General features: G+C 33.8%; 1 protein-coding gene and 1 non-coding gene across 2 annotated transcripts; both read left to right on the forward strand.

The window, feature by feature from the left end:
* The first annotated feature begins 9,877 nt into the window (after positions 1-9,877).
* Positions 9,878-10,890, forward strand: LOC107945482 (classical arabinogalactan protein 7). The gene has a single exon (XM_016879505.2). It carries the CDS (start codon positions 10,204-10,206, stop codon positions 10,612-10,614), a length of 411 nt encoding a protein of 136 aa, XP_016734994.1. The 5' UTR covers positions 9,878-10,203; the 3' UTR covers positions 10,615-10,890.
* Positions 10,891-17,443: 6,553 nt separating this feature from the next.
* Positions 17,444-17,550, forward strand: LOC121224889 (small nucleolar RNA R71). The gene has a single exon (XR_005922631.1). It is a non-coding gene; the product is annotated as a small nucleolar RNA R71 (small nucleolar RNA).
* The last annotated feature ends 6,749 nt before the right edge of the window (positions 17,551-24,299 follow it).

Below are 24,299 nucleotides of genomic sequence, written 5' to 3' on the forward strand. Positions count from 1 at the left end.
CCCTTCAAATTTTGAGTATTTACTCTTGGGCAACAAAACTTTTCTCACTTTTATAATTTAATCCTTTCTTGAATTAATATGTCATAATATACTTCCCAATGTTGACATAACTCAATATTACCCTTTTTATCACTTTATTTCCTTATTTTACTATATCAAGGATATTATCTTACTTTCTTACTGTAGTAATTTTCGGGGTATTACATAAGATCCCTCTCAACAAGGTACATTTCATGACTCTGTTTGCTAAGGAAACACAGAACTGTAAGCATACTTCAGGAAATAAGGCTTAGTGATATGCTGAGTTAAAGTAGAAGTAAAAGGTAATCGAAATGAGTTCTAACAAAATGTCTCTGTTTGATGAGGCGAAGAAGCCATAGTATTTGGTTGAATAAAAGACCTGGAACTCAAGTTGTTGTTGTCACAATTAAGGATTAGGTTTGAAGATTGATAGCCTTCTAGGTTATGAGGTGAACCATTAAGCCGACTCTTGCAAATGTAGTATGCATGTTAGAACCTTCTGTTAAAATTAGTTAAAAATGCATGATGTGATGATTCTGTGAGAAATGAATGTGTGATGAACTTGCATGAATGACTCATATGAAATATGGATATGATCTCTATGGACAATGGTTAATGAGTAAAGTGTGTCTATGTGTGCTTTAAGGATATGAACAAGTCTATTATGAAAGAGTCTGTCATGAGTAAGTCAGATGTGAATGAGTTTGATAAGTATGAGTGTGCAATAACTGCCTGTGTCTATCTTCGGAGTCATCTAAAGGGATCCCTCAGTACTAAAAAGATGAATCTCTGAAATGAAAAGTCTATGGCACTCCGAATACCATATACTGTAAGGCCATGGCTGGGTTATGACATCATATGGAAAAGATTTAAAAGACGTTTGGTTGAGTACCAAGCGGTGAGGAGCAAACCTCAAGATGGTGAGTTTAGGTGAATCCCTATCATCTAAACACCAATTTCTATAAAAGTGAGCCTTTGTGGTTGTTTTTGTTAAAGGAATGTCTTTGTGGAAAATCTCTGATAAGGAATACTTTTATGGTAATCTGAAAGGAGACACTTTTGTTGCACAATCTAAAGAAGTGTCTTTATGGCTATCTCTGAAAGGAAGCCTTTGTGGCGATCTCTGTTATAAGGAAGTGCCTTTGTGGTTATCTCTAAAAGGAAGCCTTTGTGGCGATCTCTATTAAAGAAAACCTTTGTGCCTATATCTATTAAAGGAAACCTTTGTGACTATATCTGAAAGGACGCGTTTATGGTTATCTCTGTTAAAAGGATGCCTTTGTGGCTATAAATATTAAAAGGATGCCTTTGTGGCTATCTCAGTTAAATGATGTCTTGTGGCAAACTCTGTTAAAAGGACACCTACGTGGTGAGACTCTAAAAAGGAAAACCTCTGTGGCTATCTTTGGAAAAGAACATTGATCGAATGTATGCGTGCGCATTAAAACACTAAATTTATGAAACTATTTTTAAAGCCCAGTTTTATTACAAGCATACAGGTCAGTTGTAATTTTTGTAGTGTTACAATGGAACACCGAAGTATTCCAAGCATCTAACCCAAAGTTGGCAATTTAATGATTTTTATTAAAAAATACTTGCAAGAAAGGAATTTAGCTAGCTACTCACTAATTGTTATAGTACAACAAAGCATAAACAGAGATTTCTAATACCAATTTCTAAATTAACTCCCCTAAAGACTAAATTGCAAGAAATGTAAAAATAAGTGATTATCCAGAAAATAACAAACAGGGGTTGGTTAACTTCGATGTGATTCACCGAATCTTGGACAAGGAATTTAAATCGCATAAATTACTAAGTAGCTCCATTTTATCTTCCAATTTCAATTTTACCGACTTAGACAAATTAAGTTTGATTTATCTTCCAACCTCAGTGGTTAATCCGGGTCTAATGAATGGGTGTGCAACAAGATTACCTTTCGGTCTCACTTTATCTTGACATTCCCTTAGGGGTGTCACTACCTAAGTTCTTAGTTTATTCGATTTAGTCCAATTTGTTATTATTTAGTCTTTGGTCCAAAGATTATAGTTTACCTACATCTCTATCAACTAACCTATAAGGGTTTAGTCACCCATTACCATGTTAAAGCTAAAAAACGTGAAAGAAACAACTAAGATATCCATAAGCATCAAACGTAATAAAATAAAGATAAAAGATTGGATTTTTAATGGAGTAAACTAAAAGCAAAGTAAAGATGAACAACTAAAAGTAAGGCAAGAAGCAAGAAAAATTAAAGGTAAAGTCTTTAACAACTAAAGCTAAAGAAAATTGAAATAACATTAAGCAATGGTTAATGAGTAATTACAAGAAATTTTAAAGTCTTAACATGTAAATAAAACTAAACTACAACAAAAACATAGTTAACTAATAACTATGAAATCTACTTTAAAAAGAAAAGAGAAAACCTAAACTAAAAATGAAAAGAAAAAGAAAAGAAAAGAAACCCTAACCTAAAACTAAAGAAAAATATGATAAAAAGGTGAAAAGCTCCTCCTTTCGATTCAGACAAAAGTGGCTTTAAATAGATTATTTCAACCCTAACTTTTGGACCAAAATGCCCCTGGGCGCTTAATTTTTATTGGCGCGGCTGTTGGACAAAACTACCCCTTCAATTATTTTTTGTTGTTGCATTAGGCAAGATGTTGCAACATTCGAGACTGAATGTTGCAACATCTTGGGATATCGTGATACCTATGTCTGAATTGAAATTTGGAGCCTTAGGGGTCTCAATATCGCGATACCACTATAGGTGGCCTCTATTCTCTTCATTTTAGCACTGTCAGAGGTATCACAACTTCCATGCTTCGATATCACGATACCCTCCTTCTAGGTGATGTTTTCTTCACGTCCAGGCCACTGTCTACTCCTTACAGCACTTAATCAACTTGTTAGGTTCCCCATGGCACAATTGGTCATTTTTGGTCTTAAAAGTGTTAAAAAAACAACATTTCATTTATTAAATCTAAAAACGAAAACTAAGTAAAAATATATAAATTGCTAAAAAATAGCTCGTTAAGTGACAAACAGGGCCCAATTTGACACATCAATCTGTGACAGATCAACTCCCCTACACTTAATTCTTTGCTTGTCCTCGAGCAAACACACAAAACATGCAAAAAGATAATGACTCTTGAACAATGAATTTAATTGACATTTGATGAATGGGCATGCATTATGTACCAAGTTCTTTTATTGTACAACTTTTAATTGATACATTGTAAACTCATAGGTTTGAGATTAAATCGTCTTAGTTTAAAAAGTTACAGAGCCAACAAAAGTACCGGTAGTTTATGAAAATCAATTTTTTATACATTAGTCCACCAAAATAAGAAATAAAGATATGATGTATCTATGTACGAAAGAAATTGACTTATTCATTTTTAATAGGATTCCATAAGTTTTGATTTGTAAACGGAGATGTTAAAGTCACATAGGGCTTAGTGGCTTGTAATGTTCTAAGGCTTAGGTCGGTATGGATTCAAAAAAAGATAAGATCAAAAATGTTCAAGCACTATGAATGGTATAACAAATGACATTGTTCCCAATTCCCCCAAATGTGATCGTTTAATCTCACCGCCTTATTTCTCGTTCTCTCACCTTCCTTATCTCTCCAATAATATGGGTGAGTACTAGGCACTCTGAAGACTATGGCACTCTAAAAACCATGGCTGGGCTATGACATCATATGGAAAAGATTTAACGGACGATTAGGTGAGTGCCATATAGTCGAAAGCACTCTAATGACCATATAGTGTAAGACCATGACTGGGCTATGGCATCATATGGAAAATATTTAAAGGACGGTTAGGTGAGTACCAAGCGGTGTGAGGCATACCTCACGACAGTGAGTTTAGGTGAATCCCTATCTTTAAAAACACCAATTTTCATAAAAGTGAGCCTTTATGGTTGTTTCTGTTAAAGGAATGCCATTGTGGAAAATCTCTGATAAGGAATACCTTTGTGGTAATTTGAAAGGAGACACCTTTTTAGTGCAATCTACCAATAAAATCTAAAATTCCCAATAAGATGAGATTTTTCTTTAAGTCGAGTACATACTATTGTCGCGTGATTACGTGCAAGTGTACATGGTCGTAAAAGTAATAAGTAGTAAGTAAAAGAGTATCGTCTCCACAGGGATTGTTGTACAAAGTATTTGCAAAGTCAATTTTAATCAATTTGGAAGAAAACAATGAAAAGAGAATAGTTGTTGATGACAGTCGTAACTTAAAAAAAAAAGAATGTAATAAGTTGTCAAATACCCACAAAATAAAACAACATATCTTTTAGAAATAATCACCACAGGAAATAAACACAAGAAATAATATAACATAACATAAATATACAAAAATAGAATGTTTCACTTTAACAAAAATTTATTGGTAGTCATAAAAAGAATACACAAAAGGTTCGTTGCAATATGAAAAATTATTAAACCCATTTTGATTAAGGTATAGGCTTCTCCTGAAGTCCTATTATGTTTGTAAGTTGATTAGCATATCCCTATATCAAAAACTAACCTAGAAATCACCCTTCCGAGCATTTGCACAGTTTATGCATAAAACAATTATCTTCTAAAATCGACATAATATGCACCATTTAGGTCTTTCGTCAACTAACCATTACCTCTTCCTAGATTAAATGGTTAATTCAGTATGCTACAATTGTTGGCCATACGTCGACAAGCATAATCATAAATTAAACCTAAATAAATGAAATAATCATTTGCACAGAATACTCAGAAAACAAATATCAATTAATTCAAATCAAGATTCATATCTATTTTGAGTAAAAAAAATTAAGTCATGTCATATTAAACTGAAAACATAAAGATGATATGCAATCTTGAATCCCGACATAGAAAATAATAATTAACAGTAAAGAAAAAGGTAAGAAGGAGTAGCTGAGGGGGCCATCAATGACCATTTCACAATGAGAAGAGTAAACAGCTGAATGCATTGGGCTATCTGTGACTACTCCTTGCGGCTTCCCATGATGGCTTTCCTCCTCGTCTTTATGCTAAAATCATCTAGAAATCTTCAAGTTAACCTCTTAGCTGCTCTCATTTTGAAAAGTGATTGTCTTATTTTGTGGAATCTAATGTTTAGCAAGCCATAAGTAAAGCAAGAACACTTAATAATATTTTTCTCTAAAAACTTAATGTGTGAACTCATGTGGTGTGTTTTGTGAATGAGAATAAAGTCCCTATTTATCGTTGAAGATGCCTCAACCTCCCATGCCAAAAATAGTAAATGAATCCCCTCATTATCTTCTTGATTGTATCATCCCTTGTATGGTGAAGGAGTGATCGCTTCCTTATTAAACTTAGTAAGGAAGTTGCCTTGATCCCTTTCCCTTGTGATGTCATCCCTTGGTGTGAGGAAAGCTGAGTCTTCCTTGCTATTTTTAGCAAGGTAGTTGGCTTTGTTCCCTCCATGTATGGCCAACCAATAGGTGGTCAAAAGGTGATGGTTTTTAATTGCTATTTTTGTAGTAAGGTGGACAATTAAGGCTTATCTCAAGGAGAAAAATGTTCTAATTTTTATTCATTAAATCTTGGGGCCAAATCTATTAGATTTGGGAATTGAATGGGTGGTTAGGGACTATTAAGTTTAGTAGTGGATAATTGCTAATTTATTTTCTAGTAAAAATTGGTAAGTGGAATTGATTTTGGGTCTCCAATTTAGGCAATTCTAGGCCTCCTTGGAATTCATTGTGAATCAACACCATTTTGAAGACCATGTGACTGCACTATCAACCTTTCAACCCGCACCTGTCTAAGACCCAAATACAACCAAAATTCTGTCATCCTTTCCCTTAGCCCAATTAATCCCAAAAAATAGTAAAATAACATGCATTTAACATAAAATTCACTAAATTAACACATTCCCATGAAAATAACGAAATATCATGAAATTGAGTATAAAACCACAAAAAGTGTTATATATTTATTCAGAATTAGCATAATTTGGAAATAAAATAGTGCTAAATTTAAAGTTTACACATACCTGGCATTTGATAGTGCTTAAATTATTGGTTGTGCATTCTGATTAAAATTGTTCCTATGTCAATTATCTTACATGGAGAATTATTCCCCATCAGGACTACTCTACTTCAACTAAACTGTATGTGGAGAACCAGTCCATATTGGGACACATGTGATAGGAGAACCTTGAATCTAGGATCCATTCGGAAGTAAGCTTGGAGCTTTCGCTTGTCGACACTAACAAGAAATCATCACCTCTATCTTCGACTGCACTAGTATCAGCAACTTCAGTTTTTTGCTTATCGTTCTCATTGTTTTCGTCATCCCTTGTAAACTTATTTTGAGTTTTGTAGCATTCCAACATGATGTGGCCCTTCTTCTTGCAGTAGCCACATTCTTTGTCTTAGTTTCTAGATTTAGATCTCGCCCTAGACCTGCTTTGATTTGGCTTTCTGAATTGTTGTCTGCCCTTTGCAACTAGAACTGAGGCTTACCCATTTGACCTTTTGTTTGGATCTAACTCGTTGTCGAGTTTATCCTTGCTCAGCAGAGTCCCCTTTACACCCTCAAATGAGGGATGATCTCTCCCATAAATCAGAGTTTCCCTAAAAATTTTATAAGAAAAGGGCAAAAGACATAACAATAACATAGCCTAATCCTCGTCGCTAATCTCTGCTTCGAGATTCTTCAAGTCAATTAAAAGGGTAACAAACTCACTAATATAAGCTCTAATAGACTCACCTTCAGCCATTCTGAATGTGTAGAAACGTTTTAACACTAACTTGTTGGCTAAGGATTTTGTCATATACAATGCTTCCAGTTTCTTCCATAATGTATATGTTGTTTTCTCCTTCAAACGCTCCTGTAACACAATATTTGTTAGATATAATTGAATTATGGATAGAGCTTTTTTATCTAACCTATCTCATTCTGACCAGTCTATGTCCGCGGGCTTCTTCTATGTAACGATCCTCTCAAGATCACTCTGAATCAGTATTACTGACATACGAACTTACCACGCACTGAAATTTATGATACCGTCGAAATTATCAATACGAAATCTTGATGTTGCCATCTTGAACGGGTTAAATGCGAAAATTGAACTAGCTATGATACCAATTTGTAAGAAATTAACTCGTGTATGCAACAAATAAGAAAAATAACTAGGAGATTGAAAAGATCAACACACAAATTTAACGTGGAAAAATTCCTCAAAAGAGGATAAAAAATTACAAGTAAAATAAGATTTCACTATAATAATAGAATAGTACAAAAAAAGGAGAGAATTAAAATAAAAACTCGAAACCCCGAAAGAAAATCCCTTCAAAATAAAGAACAAAATTCTCTCAATCTAAATATTTCTATTACGTAAAACCTTGAGTAACTAAGGCCTATTTATAGGCTAAAATTCGTAGCATTTATGATTGGAATATCACTAGGTTAATTAGAGTTTAGATGGGAAACTAAAAAACAGAGTTTAACTAAGAGAAGAAACAGAGAAACTTGAGGAGCACGTCGCCACGTCATGACGTGGCGTTTGGTCGTCATGACAAGGAATGGTCACGTCGTCAAGACGAGGGCTTTATTCTCATCATGACATTATCTACTCATTGAGGCGAAGAGCTTCTTTACGTTGCGGCGCCACACATTGTTTCATCGAAATGCAAGGTATACTTCTGTATAATCTTTAAGAGTTGTTAACACAATTAAAATGATCTATTAAATTCACATCCATTGCAATTTTTTTATTGTTACATGGTTATTGTGGGAGGTTTTTTTTTAATTTCAAAATGTCACTCCAGTAATTTTAACAGAATAATTTAATGATATTAACAATTTGATGTGATTTTTTAAATTTAAAAAATTTAAGGAACTAAATTCTAAACATATAATAAATATAAAGGTTTAGAATATATTTTAATAGTCAAATTTTACTTTATAATTTAGTAAAAAATATTTAACCTAATGGGAAGCCTGTTACCATGATTTCGTGGAACCGATTCAAGAAACATATAAAGGAGGTTGGTTCTAAACTCCATTTCTAAGCTCACCACGTGTCTCAGACAGCCAGCCAAACACACTTGTCGTCCAAGCAACGGAAATAACAGTCTTTTCAAACACCAATCCCTCATTTTTATCAAATTCCTACACTGTCTTAAAGCACGACATCAAGACAAAGCACATTTTCGCACACAAATTAGAACATGTTAGTTGTTTTCCATTTGCAACGGTTATAATTATTTTATATAATTTTTTTAATCTTTCTCTCTCACCAATTATCTCCACCAAAACTGCTGCTTCCTAGCTAATTTCATTCCAATTTTTTATTGTTTCATACTTATATAATAGAATGATTTTCTCTACTAAATTATAAAAATTATTTATTTCCGACTATAAAATCCGACAACTAACAATAGAATTATCTAAATGCATAGAAACTAGGTGCCACGGTGATTTTGACATTTGTACTGAAAACATAGGATTAGACATGGTGAGGTGGATAAAATAGATTAAATTATATCCCATTCAGATTTGAAAATTTTAAAATGATAAATATATTTATAAAAATTAATATAGAAACAAATCAAATTTTAGTTGAGATAATAAAATTAAAATAAAAAATATCATGATATTTTAAATTCAAATTTTATTAAATGATGGAAACACCATCATATTATTAATGTTATTTTAGGTTACTATAATAGTAATGTTTGTTATAAAAGAATAAGTTTCGATATTTTTAATTGAATTAGATTTTAATTGATGGGTGGCATTAACTCAAATAAAAAATAAAATTATATAATAAGTATATTTATAAAAAATTATATAAAAACATATAATGTTGTAATTAAAAGTTAAAGTAAAGATGTTGAAAACATAATGCCTCAACTTCAAATCTTATTATGTGTATATAAAATTTTTATATAAAATATACTAAAAAAGCAATGACATCCTAAATATAATATAATTTATTTTGTAAAATAATTATATTTTATTCATTATCTAACTGTGTTAAAGCTTAATTAACTAGTGATACTTCAAAGTAAATTTTAAAATTTTGATTTTATCCTTTTAACTAAAACTTTATTTAATTTTTATCTATATTACTAATCAGCATATTTATTACGTAATTCGTAATCCAGTAAGTATAGATGAATTCGAGCCCAAGAAAAATGAATCGTTTCAAGAATGTTCAAATTAAAAAGTTTGAAAGCGTATACGGTGTATTAAAAAAGTGTTTTAACTTTTAGAGGTAATATTAAAATATAATAAAGACCCACCCAGGTAGTGCCACGTGTACAAATGAAGTTCTTTGGATCTTGACTTTTTCGCATTCATAAGCAGACCGAAAAAATATTCAAAGGAGGGTATAAAAGTAATAATTCGACCATTATTTTAGGGAAGTTGTTGAAAGTTTAACGCGGAGGACAGACCGTGAAGGAAAGAAACGACCAAAATTGGTTTTCTCAAAGTATTTGTCAAACCCCCCAAACATTGGTAAGAATGTGACATTTTACCGACCTTGAGCAACCAATCCATATACGATAATAGGGTAAAACTTCATATTGTATTTTGTATTGCTATTTAAGTGATATTATTGTAAATCAATTGTTAACTTTGACATGGATTCCACTAATTATTACATACAAACACTGATTGAAAATTAATATAAATATGTTTTAATTTATTAATTAAGATTTTTATTACCCTAATCGTTGCGCTAAAAACAAAAAAAATTGACTCAAATGTGCTACAAAGACAAAATCGATGTCCAAATCATAGCCCTTATGGTTGGTAATAGTTTTTGTACACTGTTGTTAAAGAAACTTCAAAGAAAAGCAGAGGAAACAATGGGAACCCAACAACACATTGCTTAGCTGCTAGCTCATGATGTGCTTCCATGTATGAATGTAAATTCCATATAAATGTGTTGCATTTTGCATAACTTGATATAATCAAATCCAAAAGAATATTTTTACATTAGTGATTTGATTTGATTAATTCCTTCTTTTTCTCTCCTATCTGTCTGTCATCTTTCCACTTTCTGCTTCCCTTTTTTATATATATAGTCCCTTCCTCTCTTTTAGTTCCCTCACTCCCAAAATCTCTCAATCTCGACAATTTCTTTCTCATTTCAAAGCTGTTGAGTTTCTTTTTCTTTTTTTTTTTCTTTTGGGAAGATGAGTTCTACAATGTTCAAGGTTTTAATGATCTTGGGTCTTTTGGCCACCTCTTGCATGGCTCAAGCTCCAACTTCTCCCCCAACAGCTTCACCTTCAGCTCCTCCAACCTCCTCACCACCGCCGGCGGCGACTCCAACACCTTCCCCAACACCGTCACAAACGCCATCCCCAGCTCCTTCAACTGTTCCTACCCCATCACCCACCACTTCCCCATCGCCTTCACCAACAACTTCTTCACCTTCTCCTTCAATCTCCTCCTCTCCTGCTCTCACCCCAGAAGGCGCATCTACTCCAGCCTCCGAGCCGACAGCTGACCAAGGTCCTCCTCCCTCCGCTGCCTCCACCAACGGTGTCTTCTTTGGTGCAACCGCTCTCGCTGCTACTTTCTTCGCCGCCCTCCTGGCTTAAGAAAGCGAGTTCTTGCTTTCCTGGGCTATTCACGGGCTTTTGGATCACGATTCTCGATGATCTTGTTCATTTGACTTAGGGATTTTTTTTCACTTGTTTTTGTTTTAATTTATTTGTTATGCATTGTCGTTTATTATAATTCTATTAATTTGGGTCTGAATGGGTTCATTATTTCAATGGTTGATACGTAGTATCATTTCTGAGATCGACGGTTGTAGAGATTGGGCTGGTGTACATCTATAACAGTGGAATAAAACAGTTTGTTATTCTTTTTTACATTTTTTTGTTCATTATTTTATCTGTACTTTTTTACAATATAATATAAATTCTAAAAATGTGTAATTTTCAACAATTAGTCTAAACGAGACAATGAAATGTGAAACAAAATAGAAAAAAATGAGTTTTCTTTTTAATTAAACAAAGCTAAAAATAATGGAGAGATATCAAGCCATAGAAGGCCGAGAGAAACGGCAACAACCAACCTAATGAAAAAGGCCACAAATGGTGCACCGGTAAAAAGTCAATAGACAATCAACCAAAAACGACTATAGACGATCTAAGAAAAGAGGCTAAAGATGACTAGGGACAACTTTAAAGTTTTAACCCCCAAAATGAAGTTTGGTTTTTTCTCATAAATTGGTGTGAGGTTTTGGTAAATTATACCTAAATTATTAATTTAGTTAGGTAAAAAGAAAGGGGACGAATCCATTTACATCAGCACAAAATTAAAATTATTTTATATCTTTTAATATATTTTTTGTAATATTTTAACATTTTAAACATTATACATCAAACATTTCAAATCTGATCTAAATTAAAATTTTTTAACTATTTGTTTTATATAAAAAATTAATCATTTAATAGAGATATTGGATTGGTTTGAAAATTTATGTGCATGATAAGTACAATTATATTGATAAATTTAACAGTTAGATCATTAAAATATTAATCATATAAAAATATGTGAAAGGCTATAAAACAATTTTAGTTTTACATTTGTAAAGGCTATAAAACAATTTTAGTTTTACATTTGTGTAACTGTGTCTCTTAACAAATATAAATATCTTAAATATTATTGTAATATAAAAATAATGTTTCTCCGCTCAAAATTATTGCATTTTTTTTTTCAAAACTGAACTAGATTCATAAAAAGTAAAAAGAGTCCAGCTTAATAAATGACACACCCGTGCTTATCGCCAATTATAAATTTTCCAAACATTTTGGAGGATTACTACAAACATTAAACAACATTGAATTTGAAACACCATCCGAAGAGGAAGTAAGATGGAAGCTACTCCCTAAATGAGCTAGAGTGTTGACACATTTGTTTCATTCTCGAAACACATGTAGTATCGGTCTAGTAGTCAAAGACTACCGGAGCGTCCTGCACTTATTAACCAAAGGTGAGAGTATCACTTTAGTAGAATTATTATTAGCCGTAAGATGAATAATAGTGACACCAACAGTATTGAGTAGTAGTCGATCACCCAATTACCTTAGTGGTCTCGAATGACGGCACTCGCTCCCGCCTTCCTCGGGTTTCCAAGAGTTGAATCATCAGTATTGAGTTTAAATAAGTTCCTTCCAATTGGTTTCTAAGAGACTGTGGAAAATGTAGGTAGGGGAATACGCATTACCATAAATGAGGACCCAACAAATTCCCCAATTGAAGATAAGACTCTACTAATAAACCTAACAATGGGGTGTTGGTTTCAAAGCACAAAAACATTTCTAGATAAGCATAGTTCCCAAAGGGAAGATGCAAACACAACATACCAAGGGAGGCTAAGAGAAGACGTCAGTTATTTTGACGATAAATTGCCTATGAGCCAGTCCATCCATGAAGAATGAGGACGTGGTCTACACTGAACCCTGACAATCAGGGATTCCTAGAGGTTATGAGAGATAGTACAATCATGAAGAATATGAGAAATTTATTTTAGGTCCGAGAAGCCAAGTAAAGTTTCCTTAACCTTTTTTTTCCACCTCGTAAGAATTTTCTGTTAAGTGTATCTAGATGATTGGGGACACTTACAGGTAGAGACTTGAGTTGCATAAAGTAACTCAGAAAGGGAGCCATTGTAGATTGAATGAGGACCAATCTACCTGCAGGAGAGAGTAGGGTGACCTTCCAAGTTTTCAGTTTACTTCGAATCTTATCCATGGTGAAGTTGAAATCTCTTCGAGAGGAGTGACCAGCAATAATCGGGAAACCAAAATACTTTCCAATATCTTGAGTTTCTCGAATACCCAAATAGTTTACAATCCTAGCTTTGGTGCTATCTTGGCACTTAGGGGAGAAGATGATTTTGGATTTACTAAAATTGATACACTAGTAATTACAAACCAAAACAATAAATACGAATATGTATTTATTTATAGATGAAGATCTGATGTTCGATGAGGTGATAATTTCAAACCTCTTATACATAAGAGAACTTAACAAGGGTCCGAACTAAGAAAAGAGAAAATACAACCAAAATAAAAAGATTTGCAAATGATTCGAACCTTTTCTTCTGCGTTGCATACCAGGTTAGAGCCAACAAGTGTACTTTCGCTAAGTTCTACCCAATAGACTGTGGATTTACACTTTCACCCATACAAAGCTTCGAAAGGAGACATACTAAGATTGGAGTGGTAACTGTTGTTTTACGCAAACTCGGCTAAAGGTAAATACTTATCCCAATTCATCTCAAAATCGGTCACACAACTTCTGAGCATATTCTTCAAAACTTGTATCACCCTTTCAAATTGACCATAGGCCTGTGGGTGAAAAGTTATGTTGAAATGGAGTTTACTCCTAAGGGATTCTTGTAAGTGTTTCCAAAATTTGGACATAAGCTAAAGGAATACCATGTAACCGTACTGTCTCGGCAATGTAAAGCTCAACTAACTTCTCCAATGAGTAATTCATGCTAACAACGACAAAATGAGTTGATTTTGTTATCCTAACCACAATTACCCAAAATGAATCCTTTTTCGAGGGAGTGAGTGGTAGACCTGAGACGAAATACATTGAAATTTTATCCCACTTCCACTTTGAAATTTCCAAGGGATACAACGTCTTAGTAGGAACTTGGTGCTCCACTTTGACTCGTTGGCAGGCTAAGCATCGCATCACGAACTCAGATATTTCTTTTTACATCCTGGGCCACCAATATAGAGTTTCTAGATCACGATACATCTTAACACTTCCTGGGTGTAAATAGAAAGGTCCCTGATGTGCTTCTTTTAAAATCTCATCTAAGGCTATCACCTTCTGGAACATATAGTTTCCCCATAAAACGTAGATCGCTTACCTCCTTGAGGCTAAAATTTTCCATGCTATTAGACTCTATTCGCTTTCTCAGTTATCTACATTTAACATCTCTCAGTTGCGATTCAAAAATTTATGGAAGAAAAATAGGTTACACCTTTTATTCCTCTAGGAGGGATCCATCATGCTCCATGCAAACTCGAGCACGAAACAAAGCCAAGGCCGATATTTCTACTTAGTGCATCAGCTAAAACATTTGCTTTCCCTGGGTGGTAATCAATTGCCAAATCATAATCTTTTGACAATTCTATCCAACGTCACTGGCCCAAATTCATTCTTTTTGAGGGAACAAATACTTTAGGCTCTTATGGTCTAAAATATGTGACACTTCTCTCTATACAAATAATGTTTCCAAATTTTCAAGGTGAGCACAATCGTGACCAATTCAAGATTATGAGTTAGATAATTTCTTTCATGCAATTTAAATTGACGGGACGCATAAGATATGACTTTCCCATATTGCATGAAGATGAAACCAAGTCCATTAAAGGATGCATTAGTAAAGATCACAAACTCGACCCCCAAGATGGGTTGGGATAAAACTGGGGCTTCTATTAGGACAATTTTTAACTTATAAAAACTCTTTTGACACTCATCTGTCCACAAAAAAATTCATTCTTCTTTAATAGTCGAGGTAAGGGTACAACCAGCATTGAAATACCTCGAATATCATATATAATTCACTTGATTGCCTTAAACCTTTTCAGAACATCAATAAACTTTGTTTCTTAACTCTCAGTTAACTCAGCTGAAATTATGACAGACAAAGTAGAAGAGTTACCTAAATAAACATATTTAAAATGGGATGGAAGTAACTTTAACTCCAATTTGGGTGGCTCCTCAATTGATGTCTTAGGTTGTGTGTATTCACAAGTTGCTAACTCCAATCATTCAAATTGGAATTGTGGAATGAATCCCTTCAAATTCACTTCCAACAAAGCCAAATATTCCACCATTCTATTGTCACTTGATGGATCGAACACTAAGACTCGTTCCAATGGATCATTTACAGAATTGAGTTCCCATTCTACAGATACCAATGACTCCATCTCGTACACTGCATAACTTTCTTTAATTTCATCAAGAACTCTCATAGCTTTGAATGCATTAACAGTTGCTTGATAATCCTGAACTCGCATGGTGAGTTTGCCTTTCTGCACATCAATTAACGTTTTACCAATTGCTAAGAAAGGTCTTCCCAGGATGATTGGTACTTCTTTATTTGCTTCAAAATCTAAGATAATAGTCATCTGGAAATATAAATTTATCAACATGTACCAATACTGTTGAAAATCAAGTTTGAAAAATGCAGCGAAAAATAAATTTAGGGAAAAACTAGAGTGTTTTTAAAAAAAAAATCAAAATAAGAACTTGGTTGTAATATCTAAAGTAATACACTTAATCAAAATTGTACCTTTTCAATTCATCTAGAATGAATGCTTCGACCGAGTAGTCTTCTCTGCTACCCTCAAGCTCACGTCTTTCGAGTGTGGGCTCACTTTGAATAAAAAAATTTCACAATTTCTCTAAACTTTTGGGTCAAGTTGTAAATAAGAAAAATATATCTAGAAATTTTATGAAATAATTTCTTTAGAGAATTTTCTCTCTACAACTTTCTCTTGAATTCAAGTGTGTGAAAAATAATGACTCAAGGCTCTCTTTATATAAGGAGAGTTTAGATAGTTCAACTATGATTAAACCTAATCACTTAATATTAAAATTTAAAAATCTTATTAAATTGATAGAATATTTATCTACAAGATAAACATTAAATTTAATTTAATATTAAGATACTCACTTTGATATTAAATTAATAAAATACTATTACGATAATTACTAAATTAAATTTAATATTAAATCTATTAAAATGTTATTATTTTAGGAATAATTAATCTGAAATCAATTTATCTGGTAGAGTCCCAGTAGGAGTGTAATTCTTCCACTGCTCAACCACGAAAGAACCACTGCCATTGACCATTTTCTAGCCACCGGAATGCCACCGTTGTAGCCGCTGGCACCTTGAGCTGGTTCGGTTTCTATCGGTACAGTCCAGGCCAATGACAACATGGCCGGTTCAGTCTAGCCACCGGCTAGACTGTTAGGCCAATTTCATATATCAGGCCCGGTTGAACCAATTTTTAAGTCTTGGTCTCAGTTTTGGGCCCTCGAGCATAATTTACGACTGTAGGTTCAATTTTCAAGTTCAATTACCCATTAAGCCAATTGTCTGACTTGAAAATTAATATTCAAAAACATCATATTAATTTTACTTAATTTTATTAATTTAATTATGCTAGATCAAAATTAATTTTTTCCAAAAATCAATTAGATTTTCCATATTAATTTTCAAGAAAATTCTTTAATCAAATTCTTTAGTTGAACAATTCTTACGTCCACTCAAATTAATCAAATCGACTCAATTAAATTATTTCCAAAGTTGTAAAATTTACTTCTAATTCAAATGCAGTTCGATCAAGCTTTTGCTGAGCTAGTGGAGGGACTAATCAGACAGATACAATTAGGCTCTAGTAATTGTAATTATGTCCAGAAGCATTGTTATGATAATTCACAATTACTTAATTATGGAGTCAGTCCACAAGAAGTACCATGATTGAAGCTCCTTATTGCATACTTTTTACGAGGCAATTTATCCAATTGATTTGTTGAATGAACTCGTCATGTGTGTTTTACCCTCATATGATATCCTTAATTCCTTTGAGTTAAAATGGTTCACTCAATACAATCCTTTTTTTATCTCATTGTCATGATTGTGTTTTCTTAATGTTTAATATGATCACTGTCAACAAATGATTGTGAAATTGCTCATTCAAGAACAAGCAACCCGTGGCCACGTTTCATAGTTATCAATCAACAGAATGCAAATGAGAGGATATCATTAACTCTTTAATTGAGATATAAATTCCATTGTTGCTAGTAAAGACATGTCATACACAAGTCATGTGCCCAACATGCTTGGCTATCGACTCAATCATCTTTAAAGCATAAGCCTTCACTTATATCAAAGTACATGAGTTACACAAGCATGGTCAGTGGCTAACTCAAGATTTAGGTAAATCACATGATGAATGTCACAAGTGAATTAATCGACAAACAAATTTAGAATTAATTCATCTTGGGTCCAATCTAATGTATCATTATGCCAATGAATATATATACGTCTCTACCCATGGAGTCAACTGCTCCAATAGTTAAAATTGGCTTGGCTGTTGACTTGACATGTTAGCATTGAAAATATTAGTTGTAAAATTCTTAAGCATGAAAGACGTAGATGATACTTTGGTTGCATCAAATTCATATACTCTGCCACTCTTCTTCCTACGGCTGCTCGATTAGTCTGCCACTAACAATTTTTGCTGGAAATTCTTTCAAGAATTTCGTAAGTTTCCATTGTATGACTTAGAAAGAATACTACCATTTGTAAAAGCATCTACCACCATTATTGTATGTGCATCGATGCCATTGTAAAAAGTCTCCAATTGAATGCTATGTGAAATCCCATTATAAGGGCAATTTCGTAATAATTCCTGAAATCGCTCCCAAGCCTCATATAAGGATTCATCATCAAATTATTAGAATGTAGTAATCTCAATTCAATGCTTAGCATTCTTATTGGGTGGGAAGTACTTCATCAAGAATCGTTCAACCAATTCTTGCCACGTGGATATGGAGTCAAGCGGTAAGGAATTCAGTCATGTTCATGCTCTATCTCTTAATGAGTATGGAAACAACTTCAACCTTAATGCATCTTAGGTCACTCTAGCCAGTTTAAATCAATCATTTACTTCTATGAATAAACGGGGAGGAAGTTATGGATCTTCAACGGGAATCCCATGAAATTGGCCCACTGTTTGAAGCATTTGGAACATCACTAGCTTCAACTCAAACTGCGGTGCCTCAATTTCAGGTTTCACAATTCTCGGATTGATTTCATGAAAGAGTGGCTCATCATATCGACGGATGCCATGATCTCTTTCATTAGCAACAATGACCAAATTTTGAGCATTAGTAGCTTTGTCTATTTGATCTTGGTTCATTTCTTTAGTTTGTCTTTGGTTCACATGTTCCTTTCTTCTTCTTCTAAAGGTATGTTCAATTTTATGATTAACTAGAAGTAGATTGATAATTCGGTCTATGCTCATAAACACCTAAAATAACTAAGTTAATAATAACAAATAAATAAACCAAATTGCAAAATAATTAACTTCACAAATAATGACTAAAAAAGTCCCCGAAAATGACGCCAAAAACTTGTCTTAAAATTATAAAATAATGTGCAAGTGTACACAGTCGTCAACAAGTAATAAAGTAGTAAGTATAGAGTTATCATCTTTACATAAATTGTATAAGTATGACAAAAATTGTGAAACTATCAATTGGCAAGTTGGTGATTGAAATAAATAAAAATAAATTGAATTAACTAATTAACCTAATTAAGATTATTAAATATGCAAGACAAATGAGAATGTTAACAGAGAATAATGAGCAGTATAAATAACACAAGTTTAATCACAATGACATGAATGAGCTAGAATAATTACTTTCCTTAACTTAAAATTATTAAAAATAATGTCAATTATGTTCTGGGAGAACCATGGCAATTTGGCTATTCACTAACTCAAAATTTATAAGTTATGAGGTCATACTTTTTAACCTTTAAGTTTCTTTAGCTACTTCTATGTTCAATTAACTTCTAAGTTTCATAAGATACATCATATTTAGGGGTTATGCAAGGTAACAATATTACTATCATTACTAATTCAATCATTAAAAGATCAAGCATGCACCATTCAAATATTGTGTCTACTAATTACCATCTTGTTTGGATTAAGTAATTAGTTCATATGCTTCCTTACATTAATTATGCATGAGTAAGCATGTTCATGATATTATTTGAATGAATAAATACAATGCACATAACAACAGCAACAAAGTGTTAATAATGTAACACCCCAAACCCGGCCTAAACATTAGGGCCGAATCTGGTGATGTCACATTGTAACATCCCTTACCCGTATTCTACGCTGGAATAGGGTACGAGGCATTACCAGAATAAATACACTTATAAACATATTAAACCAAGTTATAAAATTTCATCCAAATTAAAAACTTTCAAATTATTATCTTCGAGTCGCTAATTAGGGTTTACGAGGCCCAATACATACCTATTCATATGCTCAATATATCAGTTAAATCAATCCAATATTGAAGAATCCACTTTAAACCAGAATCAATATTAATCACAATCATAAATCTTTTCATGTTATTTTCATATATCACTAACTAAACTTTGAATGTCAATTTACGAATATGTATTTCACTAACACATTCTGGTATACACAATGTTTAATTGATGAAATCATTTAATTGAGCTAAATTTCATATTCACTCTAAATTTTCTTCTATATCCATAAATGCTTTCACTTACCATTTACCTAACCAATTTCTCGAACCAAGCTATCACACAACAATAATACATCACCTGTACTTCATGAATTCAATGTTTGAATCTTATCACTATCAAATCCATGTCATTCGAATACTTAAAGTTTATTCAAGCATATATTATTACATTTCATATACCAAGCATATGTCAAAATTACAAATACGTAATCAATTCATTTGTCATTTATTTGACTAGCAAATTAATCTCAAAATTCATAACACTCCATTACTTAAGATATGCCATAAAACACTCCTTTAACATAAACTAGCACCATGGCCGAATTTTCAGTATGCTATTTATTCCCCTTTTTCCGAATCACATAGCAAAATATTACAAATATGTATATATTTGAATACTATAATTATGTATCAACTTATCAACATGAGTTAATTCATGAGCCACTCATGACATCATTTCATGCCAAATATACCACACGCATATGCTATGAAACTTTATTTTCTCTCATGAGCTTACCATGACCAGTAATGCACCAATATAAGCATCACTCCTATTTCAACATTTATCGATTATAATCAAACATTTAACCAATTATACACAATTCATTCATATACTTTATTGTCCTCCTCCTCCTCTCCATCCCACATCCTTTATGTATATAACATGCTTAAATAGCATTATACATAATTTCACTATTCACTTATATTTAAATTCAAAGCTGTCTAATCGAGTTACAGCAACTAAATTATTTTTATCTAGAGCTAAAAAGCTCCAAATTAAGTTTTGTTAATTTTACCAAAAAATTGACTAACATATCTTCTTACCATAAAATTTTAAGAATTTTTGGCTTAGCCAATGAGTACAGTTTATTATTTAAAGTCACCCCTGTTTCACTGCTCAACATCTCTGACCTCTCTTCACTAAAAATGAATTATCTCATTATACAGAATTCAGATGATATTTTTGCTTATTTCCTTTGAAAATAGACTTATTAAGTATTATAAGCATATAAATTATAACTCATAATTATTTTTGTACAATTTTTAATTATTTTCCAAAGTCAGAATAGGAGATTCCGAAATCAATCCAACCCTGACTCACTAAAATTCAGATATATCAAAATATATAACCCTTTTGCTTGCTCTATTTCTTTTATGTAAAAATACACTCATTGAGCTTTCATTTCATATCTTATTCACTCTCTAATTCAATTTCCACCATATTTGGTGATTTTTCAAAGTCACACTATTGTTACTGTCCAAAACTGTTTTGTTGCTAATTTTACTTTTTCACTTTCAATCATTATTCAATTCAATTCCACACATATATTCATCATTCAATCACACTTAATCGTCACATGATCTCATGTATTTTCACTTAGTCAATTTCCCGATGAACACTTCGGAATAATAACAGATACACGGTGGATTCATCACACAACAACTACCCTTGGTAATCAATGATATCCGGCGGGATCAGCACATAGTAACCACCTTATAATTAATGTGACAGCCCAAAATTGACCCTAGTCGGGAAGTGGTTTCGGGACCGCTAAACCGAGTACCGAAATGTTTGAATGTGATATTTATTGTCTAGAATATGTAATTATGAATGTGTGAAAATTTCAAGCTTCGATTTAGTCGATTGCATGTGAATTTAGTCAATAGGACTTATGTGCGACATTTTTGAAATGTGATAGGTCGAAGCATAAGGACCTATTAGAGCATGAAATAAAAAGGGGGGACTTGCATGTCAAATTCCCCCCTAACTAGTAGTGGCCGGCCATGACAAGCATGGTAGACCAAGTGTGATGGGCAAGACATGTCATAGACATGTTGTGTTGGTGCATCATGGGTGGAAAAAAATAAAATAAGGAGCATGGGCATAAAATAATGAAAGGGAATATGATGAAAACAAAAAAAAAGTGTGTAGTTGTTTCCCCCCCATTGCCGTGAGTTAAAGAAAAGAAAAGAGAAAATTTTGTTCATCCTTTTTCACATTCATTTGGCCGAAAATTCAAAGGAAGGAGGAAGGAGTTCTTGCTTCATGTTTGGTTTGGAAGAGGATTAGGAGGAGGTTTGGCCATACTTGTATCTAGATCAAGCTCAAGAGCAAAGGGGAACTAAATCCGATAAAGGGAAGGAAAAAGTGGTCGAATAGCTATCGGAATCGTTCGACAACACCCGAGGTAAGTTCTTGAGTAAAAGAGCTTAAATTATGATTTGATTAGATCATGTTTTAAGCAAATTAAAATCATGCTCTTTGTGTGTGGCTATTGAGCCGAAATTGCAAGAATGATAAGTGTCTTGTGTTTGAGTTTTGTTAACAAAAATGAAATACGAATGTGCCATGATTTACTGTTAAATGTGCATGGTTATTTGAATGATGTCCGGGCTAAGTCCCGAAGGCTTTGTGCTAAGTGACCATATCCGGACTAAGATCCGAAGGCATTTGTGCGAGATACTAATTCCGGGCGAAGGCATTTGTGCGAGATACTAATTCCGGGCTAAGCCCGAAGGCATTTGTGCGAGTTACTAAATCCGGGTTAAGTCCCGAAGGCATTTGTGCGAGTTACTATAACCGGGCTATGTCCCGAAGGCATTTGAACGAGTAGCTATATCCGGTTAAATTCCGAAGGTACGTGATTTGGGAATGAATGATCTTGCTGTAAAAATTTCAGTTAATACGCTTGAAACATCCCAACATTGAGGTATGTTTCGTATGTGCTTTGAATTAGTTGAGCCCTTACAAATAAGTATTCGCTCAGTTGATAAATGAGCTACCGGCCTTTGGCTAAGTTGATCTTTTGTGTATGTACATAAGGGTTGGTAATGTGAAGCAAGTGTGATATCGAAAATTTGTGCATATGAAATTATCCGTTTAGCTATATGAATGCTATACTTTTGCTGTGCTGGAATTCCTTGCTCAAAACTTACTAAGCATAAATGGCTTACTCCGTTTCTTTGATCCTCTGTTTTATAGATTTTGGTTCTCCAGCTATCAGACTCGGGATTTTGAAGTCGAAGTCGCCCACACTATCAAAGCCCCCCCTTTTGGTACAATTTTGGTTGAACTTCGAAATGTCATGTATAGGACTACCCGTTCGTTGTGGGTCATGGACCCTTTGGACTTGTATAATTTTGGATAGCCATGCGAAAATGGCTTATATATGTTTGAGTATAATGTTATAATCATTTGGCATGGATATGGTTATTGAGAGGTGTGGATATGCTTGACAAGGATTGGCCATGGGAATGGTTAATCACTATCATAAATTGTGCTATTTATGCAAAAAGGGCTAGTTGAATCATGGAAACTATGAAATAGGTAAAGTCTACCTTAAAGGCAGATGCTGACAGCAGCAGTGATGTAGATTTGGAAAATCACTAAAAATAGTAGGAATGAAATTAAATAGTGAATAAATTATGTAAACGAACCTTGATGAATCTATTTTCATAGGAAAGTAACGAAACAATCATACGGACAGTATGTTAAGAGATATTCAGGTTCTTGTGAGACAGGGCCAGAACGGTTTCTGGATTTCCTGTTCCGAATTTGGAAATTCATTATAAATTAACCAGAGACAATTAGGAGTCAATCCATATATTTATAGATTCCTCTCTGAGTCTAGTTTCTATAGAAACAAACGGCATCAGTATTGAAGCCCTGTACAGGGAGATATCCAAGTCGTAATGCGCAAAGGTCAGTGTAGTCGATCCCTATAACATGGGAGACTTTGAATAATAAACTGTACTAATTGGCCCAATCAAAAATTCTAGAAAAAAATATGTAGATGGGAATATGAGTGTAGTTTCAAGAAAAATTTACGGAACTGGATTCTGAGTTTCTGAACTCAAGATATGATTTTTAAAGCAACTAGTACGCAGATTGGCAGTGTCTGGGAAATTATTTTTAAAGTCTGTTAACACCTCGTGTTCGACTCCGGTGACGGTCTCGGGTTCGGGGTGTTACATTTGATTGGTATCAGAGCTACGGTTTAGTCAATTCTAGGACTACCGTAATGCGTTGGGTCTAGCTATACATGCCATTTGATGTGATTATTTGATAGTGTGGTGATTTCTGACATTTGCAAATGTGTTTATTTATAGTAATGGATACTGATCCCGACCGAGCGGTAGCTGATGATCTTGAGAGTGTAGTGCCTGCTCCCGCACAAGGGACAGCGCCGGCGGACTCTCAACCTAATGCTAGTAACCCGAATGATGAAGCTAGACAAGCTTTCTATAGCGTGATGAATGATTGGTTCAACCAATACATTCGAACTAATACGGCTGTTCCACAACCTCCATTCCCGACAAATACCACCCCCGCACCTACAATACCTCCGGAAACTGACCAAATAAGGTCAAATAAGCCCCCAGTTGACAGAATCTGAAAACATGGGGCTACTGAATTTAAAGCTACGGACAGCGATGATGCCGAGCAAGCTGAATTTTGGTTGGACAACACTATCCGGGTACTCGATGAGCTATCTTGTACACCCGATGAATGCCTAAAGTGTACTATCTCCTTGCTACGCGATTCTGCCTACTATTGGTGGAGTACTCTGACTTCTGTTGTGCCCCGAGAGCAAGTAACTTGGGAGTTTTTCCAAACTGAGTTTCGGAAAAAGTATATCAGTCAGAGATTTGTTGATCAAAAACGGAAGGAATTTCTTGAGCTTAAGCAAGGTTCTATGTCAGTTACTGATTACGAGCGAAAATTTGTTAGAGTTAGTAGATACGCTCGGGAATGTGTTTCGTCCGAGGCTATCATGTGTAGACGCTTCGAGGATGGGCTGAATGAAGATATAAAAATGTTCGTTGGCATTCTTGAAATACGAGAGTTCGTAGTACTTGTCGAGCGAGCTTGTAAAGCCGAAGAGCTTAGAAAAGAAAAACAAAAAGTTGATGTGGGAACTGGAGAGTTTCGTAAAAGATCTTCGGG

Source organism: Gossypium hirsutum, chromosome D12, assembly GCF_007990345.1.
Source record: "Gossypium hirsutum isolate 1008001.06 chromosome D12, Gossypium_hirsutum_v2.1, whole genome shotgun sequence".
Taxonomy (NCBI): domain Eukaryota; kingdom Viridiplantae; phylum Streptophyta; class Magnoliopsida; order Malvales; family Malvaceae; genus Gossypium; species Gossypium hirsutum.

What these genes read in the sequence shown, in the direction of transcription:
- LOC107945482 (XM_016879505.2), top strand. Translation starts at nt 10,204, where the DNA reads ATGAGTTCTACAATGTTCAAGGTTTTAATGATCTTGGGTCTTTTGGCC.